The 25,072-nt window shown below is 44.1% G+C and overlaps 1 protein-coding gene across 1 annotated transcript in view; it reads left to right on the top strand.

Annotated features, from left to right (window-relative positions):
• Positions 1-24,788, top strand: part of LOC122560370 (transmembrane channel-like protein 5) — a 101,171-nt gene extending 76,383 nt beyond the window's left edge. Inside the window, exons 17-18 of the mRNA XM_043711006.1 lie at positions 20,251-20,332; positions 24,424-24,788. Of these exons, the coding sequence (XP_043566941.1) occupies positions 20,251-20,332; positions 24,424-24,788 (447 nt within the window). The remainder of the gene's footprint in view (positions 1-20,250; positions 20,333-24,423) is intronic.
• Positions 24,789-25,072: the final 284 nt, after the last annotated feature.

Below are 25,072 nucleotides of genomic sequence, written 5' to 3'. Positions count from 1 at the left end.
CCCCATCTTTTTGTTTTTCTTCCCAAAGTGAATCACCTCGCACTTAGCTACATTGTATTCCATCTGCCACCTTTCTGCCCAGCTCTGCAGCTTCTCTATATCCTGCTGTAACCTGCCACATGCTTCCTCACTGTCAACAACTCCTCCGACTTTTGTGTCATCCGCAAACTTGCTCACCCAACCTTCTAACCCCTCTTCCAGGTCATTTATAAAAATGACAAACAGCAATGGTCCCAAGACAGATCCTTGCGGAACACCGCTAGTGACGGCACTCCATGAAGAGACTTTGCCATCAACTACTACCCTCTGTTTTCTTCCATCCAGCCAATTCCTAATCCAAGCCTCCAACTCACCCTCAATGCCATATCTCCGTATTTTCTGCAGTAGCCTACCATGGGGAACCTTATCAAATGCCTTACTAAAATCCATATATACCACATCTACCGCTTTCCCCTCATTAACCTCCTTCGATTCTCCTGTTCCTTGGATGCTGCCTGACCTGCTGCGCTTTTCCAGCAACACATTTTCAGCTATGATCCTCAGACAAGTATTTATCAGGAAAGGGAGAAGAGGGTCAATTACAGAAGTATAGTCAAAAGAGGCATGAGTTAAGAGCTGTGAGTTGATGGTAACAATTAGCTGAAGAGACAATGGCGACATGGTGGCTCAGTGGTTAGCACTGCTGCCTCACAGCGCCAGGGACCTGGACTCGATTCCAAAGTCAGGCAACTGTTTGTGTGGAGTTTGCACATTCTCCCCGTATCTGCGTTGGTTTCCTCCCATGGTCCAAAGATGTGTGGGTTAGGTGAATTGTCCACAGTGTTCAGGGATGTGTGGGTCAGATGCATTATTCAGGGGTAAATGTAGGAGAATAGGTCTGGGTAGATTACTCTTTGAAGGGTCAGCATGGACCTGTTGGGCCAAATGGCCTGTCTCCATGCTGTAGGGATTCTATATGGCAGCAGAAATCAACAGGTTAGTGGCAGAAATAATAGAAAACAGGTGCTGAGGGGGAGGTTGAGGTGTTCGGATCGAGAGAGGTGAGGTGAGCTGTTATGCCCAGCAATGGCCTGTCATTTTACTATGAGACTCTGATATCTCCTGCTCCTCCTGGCTCCACAAACAGTTCAGAATTTTGAGAGACTGATTGATGGCAATTGTCCTTTCATGGACCACCTGCCTCACCTGAATGCAGCTAGTTTCGGGAGACTGGCACTGGGGCCATCCCACAGACTGACCGTAAACATGCACTGGGTCTCCTTTTAGCACACACAGAGTGTCTGGTGCTCGATTCAGATGCAAGCCTGAGACAATTGCTTTTCAATAACAGTGTAGCAGACAGCACACTGCTATAGAGTTGTTGGAGGGAATCCTGAGGGACAGGATGTACATGTATTGGAAAGGCAAGGACTGATTAGGGATAGTCAACATGGCTTTGTGTGTGGGAAATCATGTCTCACACACTTGATTGAGTTTTTTGAAGAAGTAACAAAAAGGATTGATGAGGGCAGAGCAGTAGATGTGACCTATATGGACTTCAGGAAGGCGTTCAACAAGGTTCCCCATGGGAGACTGATTAGCAAGGTTAGATCTCACAGAACTGGAAATGTGTTGCTGGAAAAGCACAGCAGGTCAGGCAGCATCCAGGGAACAGGAGAATCGACATTTCGGGCATAAGCCCTTCTTCAGGAATCCTGAAGGATTCCTGAAGAAGGGCTTATGCCCGAAATGTCGATTCTCCTGTTCCCTGGATGCTGCCTGACCTGCTGTGCTTTTCCAGCAACACATTTCCAGTTCTGTGAGATCTAACCTTGCTAATCAGTCTCCCATGGGGAACCTTGTTGAACGCCTTCCTGAAGTCCATATAGGTCACATCTACTGCTCTGCCCTCATCAATCCTTTTTGTTACTTCTTCAAAAAACTCAATCAAGTGTGTGAGACATGATTTCCCACACACAAAGCCATGTTGACTATCCCTAATCAGTCCTTGCCTTTCCAATACATGTACATCCTGTCCCTCAGGATTCCCTCCAACAACTCTATAGCAGTGTGCTGTCTGCTACACTGTTATTGAAAAGCAATTGTCTCAGGCTTGCATCTGAATCGAGCACCAGACACTCTGTGTGTGCTAAAAGGAGACCCAGTGCATGTTTACGGTCAGTCTGTGGGATGGCCCCAGTGCCAGTCTCCCGAAAGTCATGTTGCAGCTGTACAGGACATTGGTTAGGCCACTTTTGGAATATTGTGTGCAGTTATGGTTTCCTTCTTATCGGAAAGACGTTGTGAAACTTGAAAGGGTTCAGAAAAGATTGACAAGGATGTTGCAGAGTTGGAGGATTTGAGCTACAGGGAGAGGCTGAACAGGCTGGGGCTGTTTTCCCTGGAGCGTCGGAGGCTGAGGGGTGACCTTATAGAGATTTACAAAATTATTAGGGGCATGGATAGGATAAATAGACAAAGTCTTTTCCCTGGGGTCGGCGAATCCAGAACTAGAGGACATAGGTTTAGGGTGAGAGGGGAAAGATATAAAAGAGACCTAAGGGGCAACTTTTTCACACAGAGGGTGGTACGTGTATGGAATGAGCTGCCAGAGGATGTGGTGGAGGCTGGTACAATTGCAACATTTAAGAGGCATTTCAATGGATATATGAATAGGAAGTGTTTGGAGGGATACGGGCCGGGTGCTGGTAGGTGGGACTAGATTGGGTTGGGATATCTGGTTGGCATGGACGGGTTGGACGAAGGGTCTGTTTCCATGCTGTACTCTATGACTCTATATAATACCGTGTGCACTTTCTGGTCACAATATTAGAAGTCTAACTTCCCCTCAGATCCTAAAAATTGGTTAGGAGCGAATTACTGCAGTTAGATGTATAAGTCCTGCTAGAATCTGTACTAAAAACAACAAATACTGCAAGTCAGCTAGTATCCATGGAGAGAGAGCAAGCCAACATTTCGAGTCCACATGATTCTGCATCAGAGCTGAAGTGAGGTGTGGAGGGAACAGCATTAATATGCTAATTGGGGTGGGGATGTGGTGGGTAGTGGGTGTAGGGTGCTGATTTTGGAGAAAAGATGTTGATAGCTCACATTAAGTGATAAGAATGTGAGAACAGTAGAACAAGGGTGTGTCTCCCACTGAGATTGGGTGAGGGGATAGAGGACATGACAACAAGTTAAAGAAAGGGAAGAAATGGGAATTGGTTCACAATTTAAGGGTGCTGATATTAAATCCAGAAGACTTAATCCCAACCAATACTGGAGGAACAATGCTGAGCAATTTAGCGATGCTAAATTGCCCATAGTGTTAGGTCCATTAGTGGATGTATATTTGCTCGCTGAGCTGAAAGGTTCATTTCCAGACGTTTCGCTCCCTTACTAGGTAACATCTTCAGTGGACCTCATGCGAAACAATGCTGAAAATTCCTACTTTCTATTTATGTGTTTGGGTTTCTTTGGGTTGGTGATGTCATTTCCCCTGGTCCGACTTTGTGGACTTTGGGACAGGCAACACATTTTCAACAATAAAAAGTGGCCGAGCAGAGGCTGATAGCCAAGTTCGGTCCCCATGGGAATGGCCTCAACTGGGACCTTGGGTTCATGCCACACTGTGGGTGACCCCATTGCACTATACAAACATATGCACAGACAGACAGACACACATGTACACACACACACTCAAACCTTCTCTTATACACACACATACACTCCCACACACACCCTCTCACACACTTAAATCCCTTTACACTCACACTCATACACATACACACACCCTCTCACAGACACTCATAACCCATCCCCTCCCAACACACCCACATGCACACATACACACATAAGTTTGTGGGGTGAATTTGTACTCGCAGAATTATATTTTATTTTGCTCAAAACCTGCATGAATCCAAGCAAGATTCTGTAGAGTCAGTCTGACCATTGTGGCACAGACAGCCTCACACAGGGAGTTAACACCTTATCTGGGCCGACATCACACTAATTGTTAAAGTGCACTTGAGAATGTAACGTCTAAAAAATGTTTTATGATTTACATATGAAAGAACTGAAACCAGCAAGGCCATTCTAAAAGATGAGAGACTTAACAAACAATCCGGTCTTTTTCAATATATAATTTCAGTTACATCACACTATAAACTTTTGATATAAATTCTGTGTTTTATAATCTTATTCTTTCACAATCACCTGATGAAGAGAGCTGTGGATTTGAACCCTAAGATTCCTCTGTATGTTAATGCTGTCCAGGACCTTACTATTAACTGTATACTTTCCCTCAAAATTTGATCACCCAAAGTGCAGCACCTCACCCTTGCCTCGATTAACCTCCAGCTGCCATTTCTCTGCACATTTCTGCAACTGAACTATGTTTCCCGTATCCTTTGATAACCTTCTACACGACACACAACTCCATCGTTATATGTGTGATCTGCAAACTTATTAACCCACCCTTCTACGTTTTCATCAAAGTCATTTATATGTATCACAAACAGCAAAGTTCGCTATCCTGTGGAACATCACTAGTCACGGACCACCAGCCATTACTGTTGGCCTTCCATGGGCAGACTAAGTCCCCATGGATGCCATGCATCTCAATCTTCTGGATGAGTCTACCATGAGGGACCTTGTCAAAAACATAGAGCATAGAACATTCCAGCGCAGTACAGGCCCTTTGGCCTTCAATGTTGTGCCAACCTGAAACCAATCTGAAACCCATCTAACCTACACTATTCCATTATCATCCGTATATTTATCCAATGACCATTTAAATGCCCTTAAACTTGGTGAGTCTACTACTGTTGCAGGCAGGGCGTTCCACACCCCTACTACTCTCTGAGTAAAGAAACTACCTCTGACATTTGCCCTATATCTGTCAGCCCTCAATTTAAAGCTATGTCCCTTAGTGCTAGCCATCACCATCTGAGGAAAAAGGCTCTCACTGTCTACCCTATCTAACCCTCTGATTATCTTTTATGTCCCTATTATGTCACCTCTTAACAATCTTCTCTCTAATGAAAACAGCCTCCAGTCCCTCAGCTTTTCCTCATACCAGGCAACATCCTAGTAAATCACCTATGAAGCCTTTCCAATGCGCCCACATTCTTCCTATAATGCAGTGACCAGAACTGTATTCAATACTCCAAGTGCGGCTGCACCAGGGTTTTGAACAGCTGCACCATGACTTTGTGGCTCCAAAACTCAATCTCAACACCAATGAAAGCTAATACACTGTATTAATCATTCTTGAAGAAGGGCTCATGCCTGAAACGTTGATTCTCCTGCTCCTTGGATGCTGCCTGACCTGCTGCATTTTTCTACCAACACATTTTCAGCTCTGATCTCCAGCATCTGCAGTCCTCACTTTCTCCTAACACACCGTAGGCCTTCTTAACAATCCTTTCAACGTGGGTGGCAACTTTCAGGGATCCATGTATATGGACACCAAGATCTCTCTGCTCATCTACACTACCAAGAATCTAACCATTAGCCTAGCACTCTATTCCTGTTGCTCCTTCCAGTGAATCACCTCACACGTTTCCACATTAAACTCCATTTGCCACCTCTTAGCCCAGCTCTGCAGCTTATCTATGTCCCTCTGTAACCTGCAACATCCTTTCGCACTGTCCACAACTCCACTTGCTAAAAGGGGTCATGAAATAGCTGTAGCGAGCAGAATTAAGGAGAATCCCAAAGCCTTTTATTCTTACATAAGAAACAGGCGGGTATCTAGAGAAAGGATTGGTCCACTAAAGGATATGAAGGAAGGCTGTGTGTTGAACCTGAGATAATGGGTGAGATTCTGAATGATTACTTTGCATCAGTGTTCACTGCTGAGAGGGACATGATGAATGTTGAGATTAGAGATAGACGTTTGATTACTCTGGAACACATTAACATAAGTAGGGAAGATCTGTTGGGTAGGCTAGCAGTTGTTAAGTTGGACAAATCCCCAGGACTGGATGGGATCTATCCCAGGTTGCTGAGAGATGCAAGAGAGGAAACAGCTGGGACCCTGACAGATATCTCTGTAGCATTCTTAAACACAGGTGAGGTGCCGGAGGACTGGAGGGTTGCTCATGTTGTCCCTCTGCACAAGAAGGCAAGTAGGGATATTCCAGGTAACTGCAGTCCAGTGAGCCTGACTTCAGTGGTGGGAAAGTGGCTGGAGAAGATACTGAGGGATAAAATACTGAGATAACTTACTAAAATAAGATACTGAGGGACTTATCAGTGATAGGAGAAAGTGAGGTCTGCAGATGCTGGAGATCAAAGTTGAAACTTTATTGCTGGAACAGCACAGCAGGTCAGGCAGCATCCAGGGAACAGGAGATTTGACGTTTCGGGCACAGGCCCTTCCTCAGGAATGAGCAGAGAGTGTTCAGCAGGAGAAGATAAAAGGTAGGGAGGAGGGACTTGGAGGAGGGGCGTTGGAAATGTGATAGGTGGAAAGAGGTCAAGGTGAGGGTGATAGGTCGGAGTAGGAGGGAGGCGGAGAGGTCAAGAAGAAGACTGCAGGACAGGAAGGCGGTGCCGGGCGGGAGGGACTCGGCTGAGACAAGGGGGGGGGAGGGGGGATGAAGAAACTGGTGAAGTCCAAGTTCATCCCCGGCGGTTGGAGGGTTCCCAGAAGGAACGAGAGGCGGAGAAAACTTTGAGCAAGAGCCTGCTTGCTTGCTTTCTGTAACTGAACCTAGAACATAGCATTAGAGCTGGCAGCATCTGTGAAGAGAAACGTTTTGGGTCGACTGAGCCTCAGAACCCACAGATGCTACCATACCAGCAGAGTCTCTCCAACAATTTCTGTTTTTGTTTCTGATTTACAGCAGCCGCAGTTCTTTTGGCTTTTAACATATCATTAGGACTTGACAGAAATGTGGATGTAACAGCCCACAAGCTGCATCTTCTAACAGCCACACTGTAGGTATTTAGAACAATGAAAGGATCTTACACACATTACTGAAGCTAAGCTCCCAGCATCATAAGCCTTCACAAGCCATCAGCATTGAATAGTTCTTTGCGGAGATTAAACAAATGACTTATTTGTCTGACAGATGTTGTGCTTTGAAAAATATTTGCATGCTTCAGCAAAGCACTCAGATTTTATTGGCCAACCAGTCACCCAGCTTTTCTGCTCCTTCCCTCTTTGTCAGCTGGAACTCAGTCAGTCACATTTGCTTGTAAAGTCAGGCTCATTTGGGAATTAAAACACAACAGCGAATGCTGGAGATTGGAAACAAAACAGAAATTTCTGCAGAGACTCTGCTGATATGGTAGCATCTGTGAGAAGAAAGGACAGGAGTGGGAATTTGTGCTTGGAGTCCGAGGAGATAGGAGAGGTGCTAAATGAATATTTTTCATTAGTATTTACACTGGAAAGAGACAATGTTGTTGAGGAGAACACTGAGGTACAGGCTATTAGATGAGATGGGACTGAGGTTCGTAAGGAGGAGGTGTTAGCAATTCTGGAAAGTGTGAAAATAGATAAGTCCCCTGGGCCGGATGTGATTTATCCTCAGATTCTCTGGGAAGCCAGGAAGGAGATTGCAGAACATTTGGCTTTGATCTTTATGTCGTCATTGTCGACAGAAATTGTGCCAGAAGACTGGAAGATAGCAAATGTTGTCCCCTTGTTCAAGAAGGGGAGTAGAGACAACTTTGGTAATTATAGAGCAGTGAGCCTTACTTCAGTTGTGGGTAAAGTGCTGGAAAGAATTATAAGATATAGGATTTATTATTAACTAGAAAGGAACAATTTGATTAGGGATAGTCAACACAGTTTTGTGAAGGGCAGGTCGTGCCTCGCAAAGCTTATTGAGATGGTTGAGAAGATGAATGAGGGTATAGTGGTTGATGTGGTGTACATGGATTTCAGTAAAGCGTTTGATAAGGTTCCCCATGGTAAGCTGTTGCAGTAAATATGGAGGTATGGGATTGAGGGTGATTTAGTGGTATGAATCAGAAATTGGTTAGCTGAAAGAAGACAGAGAGTGGTGGTGGCAAATGTTCATCCTGGTGTTCAGTTATTAGTGGTATACCATAAGGATCTGTTTAGGGGCCACTGCTGTTTGTCATTTTTATACATGACCTGGATGATGGCGTAGAAGGATGGGTTAGTAAATTTACAAATGACTCTAAGGTCGGTCGAGCTGTGGACAGTGCTGAAGGATATTGCTGCTTACAGAGGGACATAGATAAGCTGCAGAGTTGGGCTGAAAGGTGGCAAATGGAGTTTAATGCAGAAAAGTGTGAGGTGATTCATTTTGGAAGAAGTAACAGTAATACAGAGTACTGGGGTAATGGTAAGGTTCTTGCAGTGTGGATGAGCAGAAAGATCTCCGTGTCCATGTACATAGATCCCTGAAAGTTGCCACCCAGGTTAATAGGATTGTTAAGAAGGCATATGAACCATGGGGTTATGTTGCAGCTGTAGGAAACTATGGTGTGGCCGCACTTGGAGTATTGCGTACAGTTCTGGTTACCACATTATAGGAAGGATGTGTAAGTTTTGGAAAAGATGCAGAGGAGATTTATGAGGATATTGTCTGGTATGGAAGGAAGGTCTTCTGAGGAAAGACTGAGTGACCTGAGGCTGTTTTCGTTAGAAGGAAGAGGTTGAGAGGTGACTTAATAGAGATGTGAAAGATGATCAGAGGATTAGATAGTGTTAGCAGAGAGAGACGTTTTCCTCGGATAGTGATGGCTAGCATGAGAGGACATAGCTTTAAATTGAGCGGTGATAGATATAGGACAGATGTCAGAGGGGTAGTTTCTTTACTCAGAGAGTAGTAATGGCGTGAAACTCCCTGCCTGCAACTGTAGTAGACTCACCGACTTTAATGTCTTTTTAAATGGCCATTGGATAAACATATGGATGATAATGCAACAATGCAGGTTAGTTCAGCTTCAGGCTGGTTTCACAGGTCAGCACAACATTGAGGGTCAGAGAGCCTGGACTGTGCTGTAATGTTCTGTGTTCTTTGAAAGCAAGATAATATTTCGAGTCTGGCGATTCTTCATCAGAACTGTTAACAGCTCAGGAAAGGTGGTAATATATTGAAGTGACGTTTGTGGGAAGGGGTTGGTCTTGCACAAGGTGACTTACTTGCCGATTTACTTCCTCCAACCTCAGTATCCAAGGCCTCAGGCACACCTTCCAGGTGAAGCAGCAGCTTACCTGCACTTCTCTCAACTCATTTATTTCATTCACTGCTCAGAATGTGGTCTCCTGTATATCGGGGGAGATGAAACACAGATTTGATGACCGCTTTGCTGAACACCTACACTCTGTCTGTAAAACATGACCCAGAGTTTCCCACTGCCTCCACTTCAACACACCACTGTGTTCCTACACCAACATTTCTGTCCCAGATCTGTTGCAGTGTTCCTTAACGCAAGTTCAAAGAACAACACTTCATTTTCCACTTGGGGCTGCTGAACACTCTCTGCTCATTCCTGAAGAAGGGCCTGTGCCCGAAACGTCGAATCTCCTGTTCCCTGGATGCTGCCTGACCTGCTGTGCTGTTCCAGCAATAAAGTTTCAACTTATCAGTGATAGGCAACATGGTTTTGTGCGGGGTAGATCATGCCGTACCAACTTAATAGAGTTCTTTGAGGAAGTGACCAAGTTGATAGATGAAGGAAGGGCTATAGATGTCATATATAAAGGGACTTTAGTAAGGCGTTTGATAACATTCCCCATGGTAAACCAATGAAGAGAGTGAAGTCACATGGTGTGCAGGGTGTTCTAGCTAGGTGAATAAAGAACTGGTTGAGCAACAGGAGACAGAGAGTAGTAATTGAAGAGGGTTTCTCGAAATGGAGAAAGGTGACCAGTGGTGTTCCACAGGGGTCAGTGTTGGGGCCACTGTTGTTTGTGATTTACATAAATGATCTAGAAGAGGGCACTGTTGGTATGATCAGCAAGTTTGCAGATGACACGAAGATTGGTGGAGTAGCAGAAAGCATAAGGGACTGTCAGAGAATACAGGAGAATATAGATAGACTGGAGAGTTGGGCAGAGAAGTGGCAGATGGAGTTCAATCCAGACAAATGTGAGGCGATGCGTTTTGGGAAGACTAATTCCAGAGCGAATTATACAGTAAACAGAAGAGTCTTGGGAAAAGTTGATGAGCAGAGAGATCTGGGAGTGCAGGTCCATTGTACCCTGAAGGTGGCTGCACAGGTGGATAGAGTGGTCAAGAAAGCCTATAGTATACTTGCCTTCATTGGACGGGGTATTGAGTATAAGAGCTGGCAGGTCATGTTAAAATTGTACAAGACATTGGTTTGGCCGCATTTAGAATACCGTGTACAGTTCTGGTCGCCACATTACCAAAAGGATGTGGATGCTTTGGAGAGGGTGCAGAGAAGGTTTACGAGGATGTTCCCTGGTATGGAAGGTGCTGGCTATGAAGAGAGGTTGAGTAGGTTAAGTTTGTTTTCATTAGAAGAAAGGAGATTGAGGGGAGACTTGATTGAGTTTATAAAATCATGAAGGGTACATACAGGATGGATAGAGATAAACTTTTTACCAGGGTGAAGAATTCAATAACAAGAGGTCACGTTTTCAAGGTGAGAGGTGAAAAGTTTAAGGGGGATACACGCGGCAAGTACTTTACACAGAGGGTGGTAGGTGCCTGGAATGCGTTGCCAGCAGAGGTGGTAGAGGTAGGCACAGTAGATGCATCTGGACAGATGCATAAGTAGATGGGGAGTAGAGGGATACAGATGCTTAGGAATTGGGTGACAGGCTTAGACAGTGGATTTGGATCAGCTCAGGCTTGGAGGGCTGAAGGGCCTGTTCCTGGGTTGTAAATTTTCTTTATTCTTCATTCTTTGTTCTTAGTGTCAACCGCAAATTTACTATCCATCCTTCTACGCCCTTATCTAGGTCATTTATAAAAATGACAAACAACAGTGTTCCCAAAACAGATCTTTGCAGTACACCACTAGTAACTGAACTCCAGGATGAACATTTCCCATCAACCACCACCCTCTGTCTTCTTTCAGCTAGCCAATTTCTGATCCAAACCACTAAATAACCCTCAATCCCATGCCTCTGTATTTTCTGTAATAGCTTACTGTGGGGAATCTTATCAACACCTTACTGAAATCCATAAACACCACATCAACAGTTTTCCCCTCATCCACCTGTTTGGTCACCTTCTCAAAGAACTCAGTAAGGTTTGTGAGGCATGACCTACCCTTCACAAAACTGTGTTGACTATCCCTAATCAAATTATTCCTTTCTAGATGATTATAAATCCTATATCTTATAATACTTTACCAATAATTTACCTGCAAATGAAGTGAGGCTTACCAGAGACAACTCCCTTTCTTGAACAAGGGGACAATATTTGCTATCCTCCAGTCTTCTGGCACTATTCCTGTCAACATAAAGATCAAAGCCAAAGGCTCTGCAATCTCCTGCCTGGCTTTCCAGAGAATCCGAGGATAAATCCCATCTGGTCCAGGGGACTTATCTATTTTCACACTTTCCAGAATTGCTAATACCTCCTCCTTGTGAACCTCAATCCCATCTCGTCTAGTAGCCTGTATCTCAGTATTCTCCTTGACAACATTGTCTTTTTCCTGTGTGAGTACTGATGAAAAATATTCATTTAGCACCTCTCCTAACTGCTCAGACTCCATGCACAACTTTCCACTATTGTCCTTGACTGGCTCTAATCTTACTCTAGTCATTCTTTTATTCCTGAAATAGAAAGCTTTATGATTTTCCTTGATCCTATCCGCCAATGACTTCTCATGTCCCCTCCTGGCTCTTCTTAGCTCTCTCTTTAGGTCCTTCCTGGCTACCTTGTAACTCTCAAGTGCCCAAACTGCACCTTCACACATCATCTTTACACAAGCCTCCTCTTCCTCTTAACAAGAGATTCAACTTTGTTAGTAAACCACAACTCCCTCACACGACCACTTCCTCCCTGCTTGACAGGTATATACTTATCAAGGATACCCAGTAGCTGTAAAGCTTTACTAAAATCCAGTTAGACTACATCCACTACTCTACCATCATTGATCACCTTTGTCACCTTCTCAAAACATTTAATCAAGTTACTAAGATCTGACCTGCCCCACTCAAAGCCACGAACAAAATTAGAAATTGCTGGAAAAGCCCAGCAGGTCTGGCAACATCTGTGGAGAGAAATTAGGATGTGGAGTTGCTGGTGTTGAACTGGGGTGGATATGATCAGAAGTCACGTGACACCAGGAGTTGCTGGTGTTGAACTGGGGTGGATATGATCAGAAGTCACGTGACACCAGGTTATTGCCCAACAGGTTTATTTGAAATCACAAGTTTTCAAAGCGCTGCCATTTGTCAGGTGCAGTGAGGAGAAGTGTGAGAAGAGGTGGCCTCCGCAGGTGATCAAGTGTGACAGACAGTGTGAGTAAAGTATCAATAGCTGAATAGCAAGTGAAGGGATGACATATAATGCAATAAATTGAGGCAGAAAGATAATTACAAAATATTTAAAATAAAGTGGTGCTGGAGATAAACCAAATGGCTGGAATAATATGACAGGTATAAGAGTTGCAAGTCGAGGGTCTAACCAATGTTACACGTTATCCAAAACTGTACAAGCTAATTAAGGTAGAGAGAGATCATAACAATTTATCCAAGTGATGGTGTCCAAACAGGACAGTAAGAAAGATTTTATGGATATAGAACAGTGTGGTGAGGTCACATGTAGTGCGACATGAATCCAAGTTCATGGTTAAGGTCGCCTTCATAGGTATGGAACTTGGCAATCAGTTTTCTGCTCGGCAATTCTGCGTTATTGTGTATCTCAAAGATCGCCTTGAAGGATGGTCATCCGAAGATCGGAGGCTGAATGCTCTTGGCGCTGAAGTGTTCCCCGACTGGGAAGGAACATTTCTGTCTTACGATTGTTACGCAGGGTCCATTCATCCATTGTTATAGTGTCTGCTTGGTCTCGCCAATATACCATGCTTTGGGGAATCCTTACCTGCAGCTTATGAGGTAGATAATGTGAGGCGAGTAACATGGGTATCTGCCGTGCACGGGATGGGTGGTTTCCCCACATGTAATGGTGGTATCCATGTCGGCACTCTGACACGTCTTACAGTGGTTGCCATGACAGGGTTGTGTGGTGTTTTGGTCGATATTGTCCCGAAAGCTGGGTAAACCAACCAAACAATGGTCTGTTTAAAATATTGGCAGTGTTTTGAAGGCGAGAAGTGAAGTCATAGAAATGATCTTGGTAAGATGTTCATCAGCATCGATGACATGTTGAAAGCTGTGAAGAACATGGCACAGTTTCTCCGCTCCAGGGACGTACTGGGCAACAAAGGGTATTCAATCGGTCATGTCCTGTGTCTGTCTTCTGAGGTGATTGCTGCTGTTTTTCACTGTGTCACTTTGGAACTTGGCGATCAATGAGTTGATCATTGTATCCCATTCTTATGGGTATGTCTTTCAGCGTCTGTAGGCGTCTGTTGGTTCCTCCTCGTCAGAGCAGATCCTGTGTATGTGCAGGGCTTGTCTGTAGGGGATGGCATCTTTAACAAGCTTAGACTGTAAGCTATAGAAGTGCAGCATCATGAGGTTATCCATGGGTCTCGGTAGGGTGAGATGCTAATGTTTCAGTCCTTCATGGAGATGCATCTGTCCAAGAATGAGGCTGATTCCGAAGAGTAGTCCATGTTAAGTCTGATGGTGTTTCACCAGTGCAGCCTTCGAGATACACAATAACTCAGAAATTGATAGCCAAGTTCCATAGCCATGAAGATGGCCTCAACTGTGATCTTGGGTTCATGTCGCACTACATGTGACCCCACCACACTGTTCTGTATCGGTAAAATCTTTCTTACTGTCCTGTGCGACACCATCACCTTGATAACTTGTTATAATCTTTCTCCCTTAATTAGTTTGCACAGTTTTGGATTACTTATTACTTTGGTTAGACCCTCAGCATGTGATGCATACCTATCATGTTATTCCAGTCATTTGATTTGTCTCCTGTACCACCTTATTTTAACTATTTTGTAATTATCTCTCTGCCTCATTTAATCAGATTATAGGTCACCCCTTCACTGGTTATTCAGGTATTGACACTTTACTCACACTGTCTGACCCTCTTGGCCACCTGCAGAGGCCTAATATTCCATCTGTTGACAGTCTACTCACACCATTTGTTGGATCTCTCTAATTATAAATTCTGTATCTGTGGCTTCTCACTTCACTTGACAAAGGGGCAGTGCTTATGATTTCAAATAAACCTGTTGGACTATAATCTGGTGTCATGTTACTTCTGACTGAGAGACATCAGAGTTAATGTTTCGGGTTGACTGACCCTTCTTCCACCCAAAGCTATACTGACTGTCCCTAACTAGGCCCTACTTTTCCAAATGCACATAAATCCTATCCCTAAGAATTCACTCCAATAGTTTCCCAACCACAGATGTGAGACTCCTCGGTCTATAGTTTCCCAGATTATCCTTATTTCCCTTCGTGAACAAAGGAACAACATTAGCTAACTGTCCAGTCCTCTGGGATCTCTCCAGTGGCTAGCAAGGATGCAAAGATCTTGGTCGAGACCCAAGCAATCTCCTCTCTTGCCTCTCTCAATAACCTGGAGTAGATACCATCGGGCACTGGGGACTTATTCACTTTAATGCTCCTCAAGACACCCAACAACACTTCTTTCTTGATCTCAAAATGCCCTGCTCCATGCTAATCTCACTATCCTACATATCTTTCCCCTGGGTGAATACTGACACAAATCCTCATTTAGGATCTCATACAGGTCCTCTGCCTCGAAGCACAAGTTCCCTCCTTTACCCTTCAGTGGTCCTATCCTCTCTCTAGTTATCCTTCTGTTTTTAACGTATGCATAGAATGCCTTGATATTCTCTTTAACCCCATTTGCCAAGGTCATTTCATGGGCCCTCCTTCCTCTCCTAATTCCCTAATTTACCTTAAGCCTATGTCCTCCTGGTAATTAACATTTCTACCCTGGGAAAAAGATGCTGACAATCCCTTTCATAATTTTGTAAACCTCTATCAGGTCACCCCGCAGCTTCCAATGTTTAAGTGAAAACAAACCCAGTTTGTCCAGTCCCTCCTCATAGCTAATAACCTTCAAACCAGGCAACATTCTGGTAAATGTTTTCTGTACCCTTTCCAAAGCTCACACATGCTTCTAGTAGTGTGGTGACCAGAACTGTACAGAATATTCCAGATATGGCCAAACTAATCTTCAATTCAACTTGCTGTAGCTGCCCATTGCTAAAGGTGAGAAAATGGCTGCCTGTGGGCTATGTTTTTAGCTGACACAAGATGGTTAAAGAAAATTGTAGCTGATGCTGTGTTTCATATCGCTCAAATCAAGGCCTTCACAGACAGATAATAAAGTGTCTCAGAGAATCACAATAGAGCCTTAGATGGGGATAGAATGCAGACAGTGAGAGTCCTCTGCTCTGAAAAGTGCAGCTCACAGGCAAACTGTCTGATCAGAAATTTCCTATTTTAGTATTAAATGGAAAAGGAAAGTTTGAGCCACCTTAGATGAGGCCTTTTAAATAATAATAATTACATATTAGAGTAGACACGTATATTCTTACAAGGAGAAAGTGAGGACTACAGATGCTGGAGATCAGAATCAAAAAGTATGGTGCTGGAAAAGCACAGCCAGTCAGATAGCATCAGGAATGATGAAGGGCTTTTGCCCAAAACTTCGACCCTCCTGCTCCTCGGATGCTGCCTGACTTGCTGTGCTTTTCTAGTGCCATACGTTTGACATATATTCTCACAGTAATAGTTTTAATGCATTAGGCACTGGGAAATTTAATTAGATTTCCATTGACAAGGCAAAAGTGGGTACTGCAGGTGCTGGAGATTAGAGTCAAGGTCAGAGTTGTGCTGGAAAAGCACAGCAGGTCAGGCAGCATCCGAGGAGCAGGAAAATCGACATTTGGGCAAAAGTCCTTCATCAGGAAACGTCGATTTTCCTGCTCCTTGGATGCTGCCTGACCTGATGTGCTTTTCCAGCACCACTCTAATCTTGACTCTGATCCCCAGCATCTGCAGTCCTCACTTTCAGTTTATGGTTTTTTGACCGTTTAAAGGCAAGTGAAAGGGAAGCTGCTCCCAAAATTGCCAGCTTGGTCATTGGGTTGTGGTTTAGGTGTAACTATGTATAACTGTGTCACTGTATACTTTTGGAAGGGGAGCTGGTGCATGTCTCTCTCTCTCTCTCTCTCTCTCTGCATTAAAAAAAACCTAAGCCTGAAGAAAGCAATTTATTTTCCCTCACCAGTTGCTGTAAGCCGTGGCTTTTGACCAATGACTAGGAGACTTTGCAATGTGCTAATTGCCTGTGTCTCTTGCAAAGAAGAGAAAACGTTCCTGGAGAAATGAGATTGAAAAACATTAGGGAAGTGCAAAATTAGAGGGCATAGACTCAAGGTGAGAGGGGCATCCTTTTCACAGAGAGTGTGGTTCAAGAGGCTAGTACAATTACAACATTTAAAAGTATCTGGATGGGTCATACATAGAAGGGATTTAGAGAGATGTGGGCCAAGTGCTGGCAAGTGAGACTAGATCACTGGTTGGCATGGACAAATTGGACCAAAGGGTCTGTTTCCATTCTGCATAACTCTATAACTAACTTTATAATAGAGTTGATATTACAAACACTATAACAATTGGTAAAAATTAGTATCCATGCTAATCATCTGCACAAAGAGTAGCAAGAATTATAAATGGCAGAACAGAATTTAAAAAGTCATTTGGAATAAGCAAATACCTAATGCAGCTGGTAAATATCTGGGAAGGCAGTAACAGTCAGTGTTAGAATGTGGTCAATAAGATGTATTTTATGAGGCCAAAGACAAATCCCGTACAGGGGTCTGGCAAACATCACCAGATGATGGGAGGACCTAGGGTGGACCGTGAAGTTGTCCATCATTGATTGTGTATTCACAGGATTGGATGTGACAGAGGAGATGTTGTTAAAATTACATGTAACCATTGTAATGTGACATAAATTATAAATATCCGTACTTTATTGGGAAAGGTAGAGTGTCCTAGAGACCTTTCCCGTGCTGCATTGGTAAGGCGGTCTGAATAAAAATCAATATGTGCTGCTGAACACGGGTCTTAGGTTCCCCTTTAAAATCTCCCTCCAACACAGCTGCAACATGAGTTGACAATTTTCATACTCTATGCCCCAACTGATGAAGGCAAGCATACTATTTGCCTTCCTGACCACCTTATCCACTTGTGTTGTCACTTGTATGAAATTGTGGATTTGTATGCCTAGATCGCCATGTACAGAGGAACTTCAATTATCTGAATATCGATTATCCGAAGGAGATCTCAAGGTCCTGATGGAAACATTACATCAAAGAGCTGTTTCCAACACTGATCGCACCTTTTGTTTACAGTGATTAAAAACAAACCCGGCTTACTGAAACGCTGCCGAGAACAGTCCTGAACATTGATGGGTGCCCAGGCACCGTCTCCAAATGACTGACCTCCCGCCCTCTCTCTCTCTCTCTCTCTCTCTCTCTCTCCCCCCCCAACCCTTTCCCTGGATCTCCACACAGGCGTGTACCCTGAACCCACATCACCAGATAATCTCTCCAATATTGTCCTGTACAGGGCAAAGGTGGAACTTGACAAAATGTTGCAGGAGGTGCTGGAGATGGGGGAGATATAGTGGAAAAGGCCATGGAAGATATAGAATGTAGGGAAATAGATGGTGACATCTTGAAAAATGTCCATATTACAAAGGAGGAAGTGCTGGATGTCTTGAAACGCATAAAAGTGGATAAATCCCCAGGACCTGTTCAGGTATACCCTAGAACTCTGTGAGAGCTAGGGAAGTGATTACTGGGCCTCTTACTGAGATATTTGTATCATCGATAGTCACAAGTGAGTTGCTGGAAGACTGGAGGTTGGCAAACGTGGTGCCGCTGTTTAAGAAGGGTGGTAAGGACAAGCCAGGGAACTACAGACCAGTGAGCCTGACCTCAGTGGTGGGCACGTTGTTGGAGGAAATCCTGAGTGACAGGATGTACATGTACTTGGAAAAGCAAGGACTGATTAGGGATAGTCAACATGGCTTTGTGCGTGGGAAATCATGTCTCACAAGCTTGATTGAGTTTTTTGAAGTAGCAAAGAGGATTGATCATGAGGGCAGAGCAGTAGATGTGACCAAATGGACTTCAGTAAGGCATGCTTAGCAAGGTTAGATCTCATGGAATACAGGGAGAACTAGCCATTTAGATACAGAACTCGCTCAAAGGTAGAAGACAGAGGGTGGTAGTGAAGTGCTGTTTTTCAGACTGGAGGCCTGTGACCAGTGGAGTGTCACAAGAATCGGTGCTGGGTCCACTACTTTTCATCATTTATATAAATGATTTGGATGCGAGCATAAGGGGTATAGTTAGTAAGGTTGCTGATGACACCAAAATTGGAGGTGTAGTGGACAGTGAAGAAGATTACCTTAGGTTTCAATGGGATATTGACCAGATGGGCCAATGGGCTGAGAAGTGGGGGTGGGGGTGGGGGTGCATGGGGGCTGGGGTGCATGGGGTGGGTGAGGGGGCAGGGCTCGCGCGCGGTGTGCTGCTGCTGAGTCTCCTGAAGGGGGAGCAGACCGAACAAGTGCTCGCTGTGTCAATCCCATTGAAGTGATGGGGAGTGGCTTCAGTAATGCTGCAGGTCCCTTCCACACAAGCCTGTGTCTGCTCAGAAACAAACCCTGAGGGAGAGAGAGGGAGCAAGGCAGGCAGAGCGAGGGAAAAGGAAACTTCAGAAAACTCCGAGCCACAAACGAGAGGCATTGAACCAATTAACCAAATGATCAATTATCCAAACGATCTGTGCCCGCCCATCTCATTCGGATAATCGAGGTTCCTCTGTATATTGATGCTTCTAACGGTTCTGCCATTTCCTGTATGTTTCCCTCCTGCATTAGATAATCTAATGCATCACCTTGCATTTTTCTGGATTAAATTCCATCTGCCATTTCTCTCACAATTCTACAGCCTACCTATATCTGCTGTATCTCTGGCAATCCTCCTCAATATCCATAGCTCCCCAATCTTTGTGTCTTCCGCAAACTTACTATCAGGCTATGTACAATCTCTTGCAAATCACTTATATTACCAGTAATAGGCCCCCAGCACTGATTGTTGTCAAACACCACTGGTCACAGATCTCCAGTCAGAAAAACACCATTCCACTGCTACTCTCTGTCTTCTATGGCTACATCAATTCTGGATCCATCTTACCAGCTCACTGCGGATCCCATGTGACTTCCACCTGCCATGAGGGACCTTTGCAAAAGTCTTGCCAAAGTCCGTGATGTGGAGGTGCCAGTGTTGGACTGGGATGGACAAAGTCAAAAATCACATGAAACCAGGTTGAAGTCCAACAGGTTAATTTGAAACCACAAGCATTGGGAGTACTGCCTCTTCATCAGGTAAAGCACAAAGGAGCAAGTGTGATTTTTGACAAAGTGCATGTCGGCGACATTTACCACCTTATACCCCCTTGTCAATCACCTGGGTGCTAGCTTTCTGTGTTTCAGGTACCAGTATGCTCAAGTCCCTTAGTGCAGATTTAAATATATTCTGTTCTTTTGTTCTCCTTTCCAAAATGAACAACTTTGCATTTTCCCACATTATACTCCGTTTGTCAACTAGTTGCCCACTCAGCCTCACAACCTGCCTCTCCTTCTGTTTTAGTGTCATCTGCAAATGTGGCTCTCGTAACTTCACTTCATTCCTCCAAGCCACTAATCTCGATTATGAAATATAGATTGTAAATAGTCGTGGTCCTGGTACTGATCCTGTGGAAACCTACTGGTCATGGGTCACAAACCTGAAAACGAACCCCTTATTCTCATCACTGAGATGAGGAGAAATGTCTTCACCCAGAGAGCAGTGAGACCGTGCAATTCACAACCACAGAAGGAGGTTGAGGCCAAAACATTGAATATTTCCAAGCAGGACTTAATTGTCGTTCTTAGGATTAAAGGTCTAAGAGCATGGAGAGAAAGCAGAAACAGGGGAGTTGGTTGGATGATTAGCCATGATCACATCGAAGATGGAGCAGGTTCAAAGGGCTGAGTGGTCTAGGTCTGCTATTTTCTCTGTTTTTATATTAACCACCCTGAATCTGGGGTAAATCTTTTCACTGTGAATCTTTACAACTTTGAAGCCACTTAATCATTTTCTTCTGATTATGTTTAGCCCAATTTGTACCTGGACACAAATGAAAAGTTTGAAGACAGAAAACCAAGTAAGTGCAACAATGACAGAAAAAAATGGTTTGGTACATATGTTATTCCATACCTTTGTTTCACACAATAATGTGTAGCAGAATGGTGTCTGCCATTCAGAGGGCCATACCCCGCACAACATTCTCGGGTCCATTCTTGGCTGGGAAGGGTATTGGGAGGGGAGCCTCATGGCTTCATGCTGCACCACAGCACAAGTCATTTCAGCGACCAATTAAGGACCACTTCTTATTCCCATGGGTCTTTTGCCTTCGACTAAAAAGGAAGGGCTATGTAGGCAGACTCAGCCACTGAGTTCCCAGTTGCTTGGGGGAGGGTATGACTCCATGAGGAATGCTCCAGAGTCCAGAGAAGCCCCTGAAGCATTAGCTCTTGAATGCAGTGGGAAATGCTGGCAAATGGGATCAGAATAGTTAGGTGGTTGTTTTTGACCAGCACCAACACAATGGGCCAAAGTGGCTTATTCTGTGCTATAGATCTCTGTGACTCTCTGACAACATAAGGAAACGCTTTTTCACACAAGAAAGTGGTTCAGGCTTTGAAAGCACTGCCTGGGGATGTGGTGGAAGCAGGTTCAATTGAGCGATTCAGGAACACATTACATGATGCTTCTATCTAAATAATGTAGAGAATTACATAGAAAAGGCAGAAAAACACTGAGTCATAATTTTCATTTGGAGAAATGGTGCAGAGACAATGGGCCCAATGACTCCCTGCACTTCATAACAATTCTGTACTTCTGTGGTTCACTGCAGCAGCAAACCCCCGTCCCGCTCCCCCTGTCCAAGTATCTGTAGCAGATCAGTCTGCTTGGCCACTATTTCCCCAAACAAATTCTCTGTTGTTTGAGAGTGCCTTACTGGTGCTGTTGATATCCTTGCCCTCTGATTGTGTTAGAGATGCCAACTGTGAAGAAATGTACTCCTGGAGGCTTCATTACATCCCCCCCACCCTCTACCATCTTCATGACATACGGTCTTCCTACATCATTTGGAAGAGTCATTATCCAACTGTGTGATGCTTGCCTATTAGCCAACTAGCTTTTACCCCCAATATTTTTAGAGCTGATAAATAGAAATGTTCAAAGAAAATGACAGAAAAAAGTATGAATGACCCTGCGATTTTTCTCCAGAATTGTACACAACAATGTGCTGGGATATGAGTTCCAGAAGACTCCAGGTCAAACCTGAAGGGTTGGTAACTCGATCAACAGGGTAGCTTTCCATCTCTATCTGGGAAATGGCCTCAGCAAACTGCCATTGGTGCTTGGCAACAAACCAGGCCAGATGTCAGATTTCTCATTGGGAGAACATTTCAGTGATAGTGACCACAACTCCCTGATCTTCACTGTACTATGGAGAGGGATAGGAGCTAATGGTATGGGAAAATATTTAACTGATGGAGGGGAAATTACAATGCTCTTAGGCAGGAACTGGGGCATCTAAATTAGGAACAGATATTGAAATGCACAACAGAAATGTGGAGATTGTTCAGGAAGCACCTGCTGATGGTGCTGGACAGGTTTGTCCCACTGAGGCAAGGGAGGGATGGGAGGGATGGTAGGGTGAAGGAACCTTGAGTGACAAGGGATGTGGAACGTCTAGTCAAGAGGACAAAGGAAGCTTATTTAAGGTTGAAGAGGCAAGGATCAGACAAGACTTTAGAGGGTTACAAGGTAGCCAGGAAGAAACTGAAGAATGGACTTAGGAGGACTAGAAGTGGGCATGAGGAAAGCCTTATATGGTAGGATTAAGAAAAACCCTAAGGCGTTATACACTTACATGAGGAACAAGAGGATAGCCAGAGTGAGGATGGGGCCAATTCGGGATAATGGAAAGAACTTGCGCCTGGAGTCGGAGCAGGTAGGGGAAGTCCTTAATGAATACTTTGCTTCAATAGTCACGACTGAGAATGACCTTGACATTTCTGAGGACAGCAAGAAACAGACTGATATACTAGAACAGGTTGATGTTCGGATTGTGCTGAAAACTTTGAAAAACATAGGGATAGATAAGTCCCTTGGGCCAGATGGGTTATATCCTAGGTTATTACAGGAAGCAAGGGAAGAGATTGCTGGATCTTTGGTGATGATCTTTGCGTCCTCACTGTCCATTGGAATAGTGGCAGATGATTAGAGGTTAGCAAATGTTATTCCCTTGTTTAAGAAAGGGAATAGGAATAATCCTGGGAATTACAGACCAGCCAGTCTTACGTCAGTAGTGGGCAAATTATTGAAGAGGATTCTGAGAGACAGGATTTATGATTATTTGGAAAACCATAGTTTGATTAGAGATAGTCAGCATGGCTTTGTTGAGGGGAAGGTCATACCTCACAAACCTTACTGAATTCTTTGAGGATGTGACAAAACACATTGATGAAGGTAGAGCAGTGGATGTGGTGTACATGGATTTTAGCAAGGCATTTGATAAGGTTCCCATGGTAGGCTCATTCAAAAAGTGAGGAGACATGGGACACAGGGGAACCTAGCTGTCTGGATACAGAATTAGCTAGCGCATAGAAGACAGAGGGAGGTGGTAGTGGAAAGTATTCAGTCTGGAGCTCAGTGACCTGTGGTGTTCTGCAGGGATCAGTTCCGAGACCTCTGCTGTTTCTGATTTTAATAAATGACTTGGATGTGGAAGTGGTTAGTAAGTTTGCCTATGGCCACAAAGATTGGTGGAGTTTTGGATAGTGTGGAGGACTGTTGTAGGTTGCAACAGGGTATTGACAGGATGCAGAACTGGGCTGAGAAGTGGCAGATAGAGTTCAACCTGGGAAAGTGTGAAGTGATTCACTTTGAAAGGTCGAATTTGAATGTAGAATACAGGGTGAAAGGCAGGATTCTTGGAAGTGTGGAGGAACAGAGGGATCTTGGCATCCATGTTCATAGATTCCTCAAACTTGTCACCTAGGGTGATAGGGTTGTTAAGAAGGCATATGGTGTATTGGCTTTCATTAACAGAGAGATTGAGTTTAAGAACCGCAAAGTTATGCTGCAGCTCTATCGAGACCTGGTTGGATCACACTTGGAATAATGTGTTCATTTCTGGTCATCTCATTATATGAAGGATGTGGAATCTTTGGCAAGGGTGCATAGGAGATTTACCATGCCTGGACTGGAGGGCATGAAGAAAGGTTGAGGGAGCTAGGACATTTCTCATTAGAGTGAAGAAAGATGAGAGGTGACTTGACAGAGGTATACAAGATGATGAGAGGCATCGATAGAGTGGATAGCCCGAAACTTTTTTCCCAGGGTGGAAATTTCTATCCTGAGGGGGCATAATTTTAAGGTAATTGGAGGAAGGTTTAGGGAGATGTCAGAGGTAGGTTCTTTACTCAGAGAGTGGTGCGTCTGCAGAATGCACCACCAGTGGTGGGAGTAGAGTCAGACAAAAGGGACATTTAAGGTGACTCTTGGATAGGCATATGGAAGTTAGTACAATGAACGGTATGTAGGCTAGTCTGATCTTAGAGTAGGATAAAAGGTTGGCACCACATCGTGGGCTGAAGGGCCTGTACTCTGCTGTCCTATTCCATGGTCTATGTTTCTATGTTGAACTTTTCAACTCACTTTTTGAATTATGTAAATATTCTGCTTAACTAAATATTTTATAAAATATGACTAATTTATATACAGTATAGGAATTTAATCTAACTGCAATAAATGTGTATTATAACCAATGACCATAATAAATATGGCCAATGGTAGATGAGGACAGCCAAATATTAATACAATATAATGTAACTGATCAAAATCACTTCATAGTGCTGTAGCAAGCATTTTGAAATTTGGAATGGAACATGTTTCCAATTTCAACTCATTCAAATTGCCACCTGAAGTTCTGGAAATTGAGAGAGACTAACATCTGGCCTGTTCTCCCCTCCCCAGTCTCCTATTCCACCATGTCAACAAGGGGATTTGTTCACAGACATGTCTAGGAATTCAACCTTTCAACACATTCTTAAGACCTTGATGGAATTCTCACTAGCCCAGAGCTTGGATTCTGCTGAGACTGTTGAAGGCCTCACAAAAGATAAATGATTTCAGAGGCTACTGTTAAAATGTTAACAAATTGCTCTTCTTGGAACAAACTGCAAAATTACTATTGGCTTGTCTTATGTCCAGGAAAGGTTGTGGGGACCAGGTGTTGCTCTGACATTGGCCGAGATGGTCTGAAATATCCTGACTGTGACAAACAGTACTCTCTGACCCTGTCACTGACCCCCAGTAGCCTTCTCAATGGACAGACAAGGTTCTATTACAACACAGCTCCATTGGTGAAGCAGGATCCAGGTATTGGCCCAACACTGGTAACTGAGCAGAAAGTAATAGCTGAGCTGTACAGACGGCTCACTGGAGTCTCCATACAGAGGGCTCACTGGCAGCACATGAAGGGACATAGCACATGCCCCATGCGAAGAGAAATGCCCTTTCGGAATGCAAATGATAACAGTGCTCTTCAACGAACAGCTCGTGTTTATAGAACATAGAACATAGATGGTTCTGTTCGCCGAGCTGGAAGTTTCTGTTGCAAACGTTTCGACCCCTGGCTAGGCGACATCATCAGTGCTTGGGAGCCTCCTGCGAAGTGCTTCTTTGATGTTTCCTCCGGTGTTTATAGTGGTCTGTCCCTGCCGCTTCCGGTTGGGACAACACTACTATCATAGGGCAAGCCAGACAGAGAACAACCAGGGAATTCCTAGAGGCATGGCATTCATCCACAAACTCCACCAACAAACACATCGACCTGGACCCAATATACCAACCACCACAG

The sequence above is a fragment of the Chiloscyllium plagiosum genome, chromosome 21 (assembly GCF_004010195.1).
Source record: "Chiloscyllium plagiosum isolate BGI_BamShark_2017 chromosome 21, ASM401019v2, whole genome shotgun sequence".
In the NCBI taxonomy this organism is placed as follows: Eukaryota; Metazoa; Chordata; class Chondrichthyes; order Orectolobiformes; family Hemiscylliidae; genus Chiloscyllium; species Chiloscyllium plagiosum.
The sequence above is the reverse complement of the archived record's forward strand: the minus strand, read 5'-3'. Positions and strand labels throughout refer to the sequence as shown.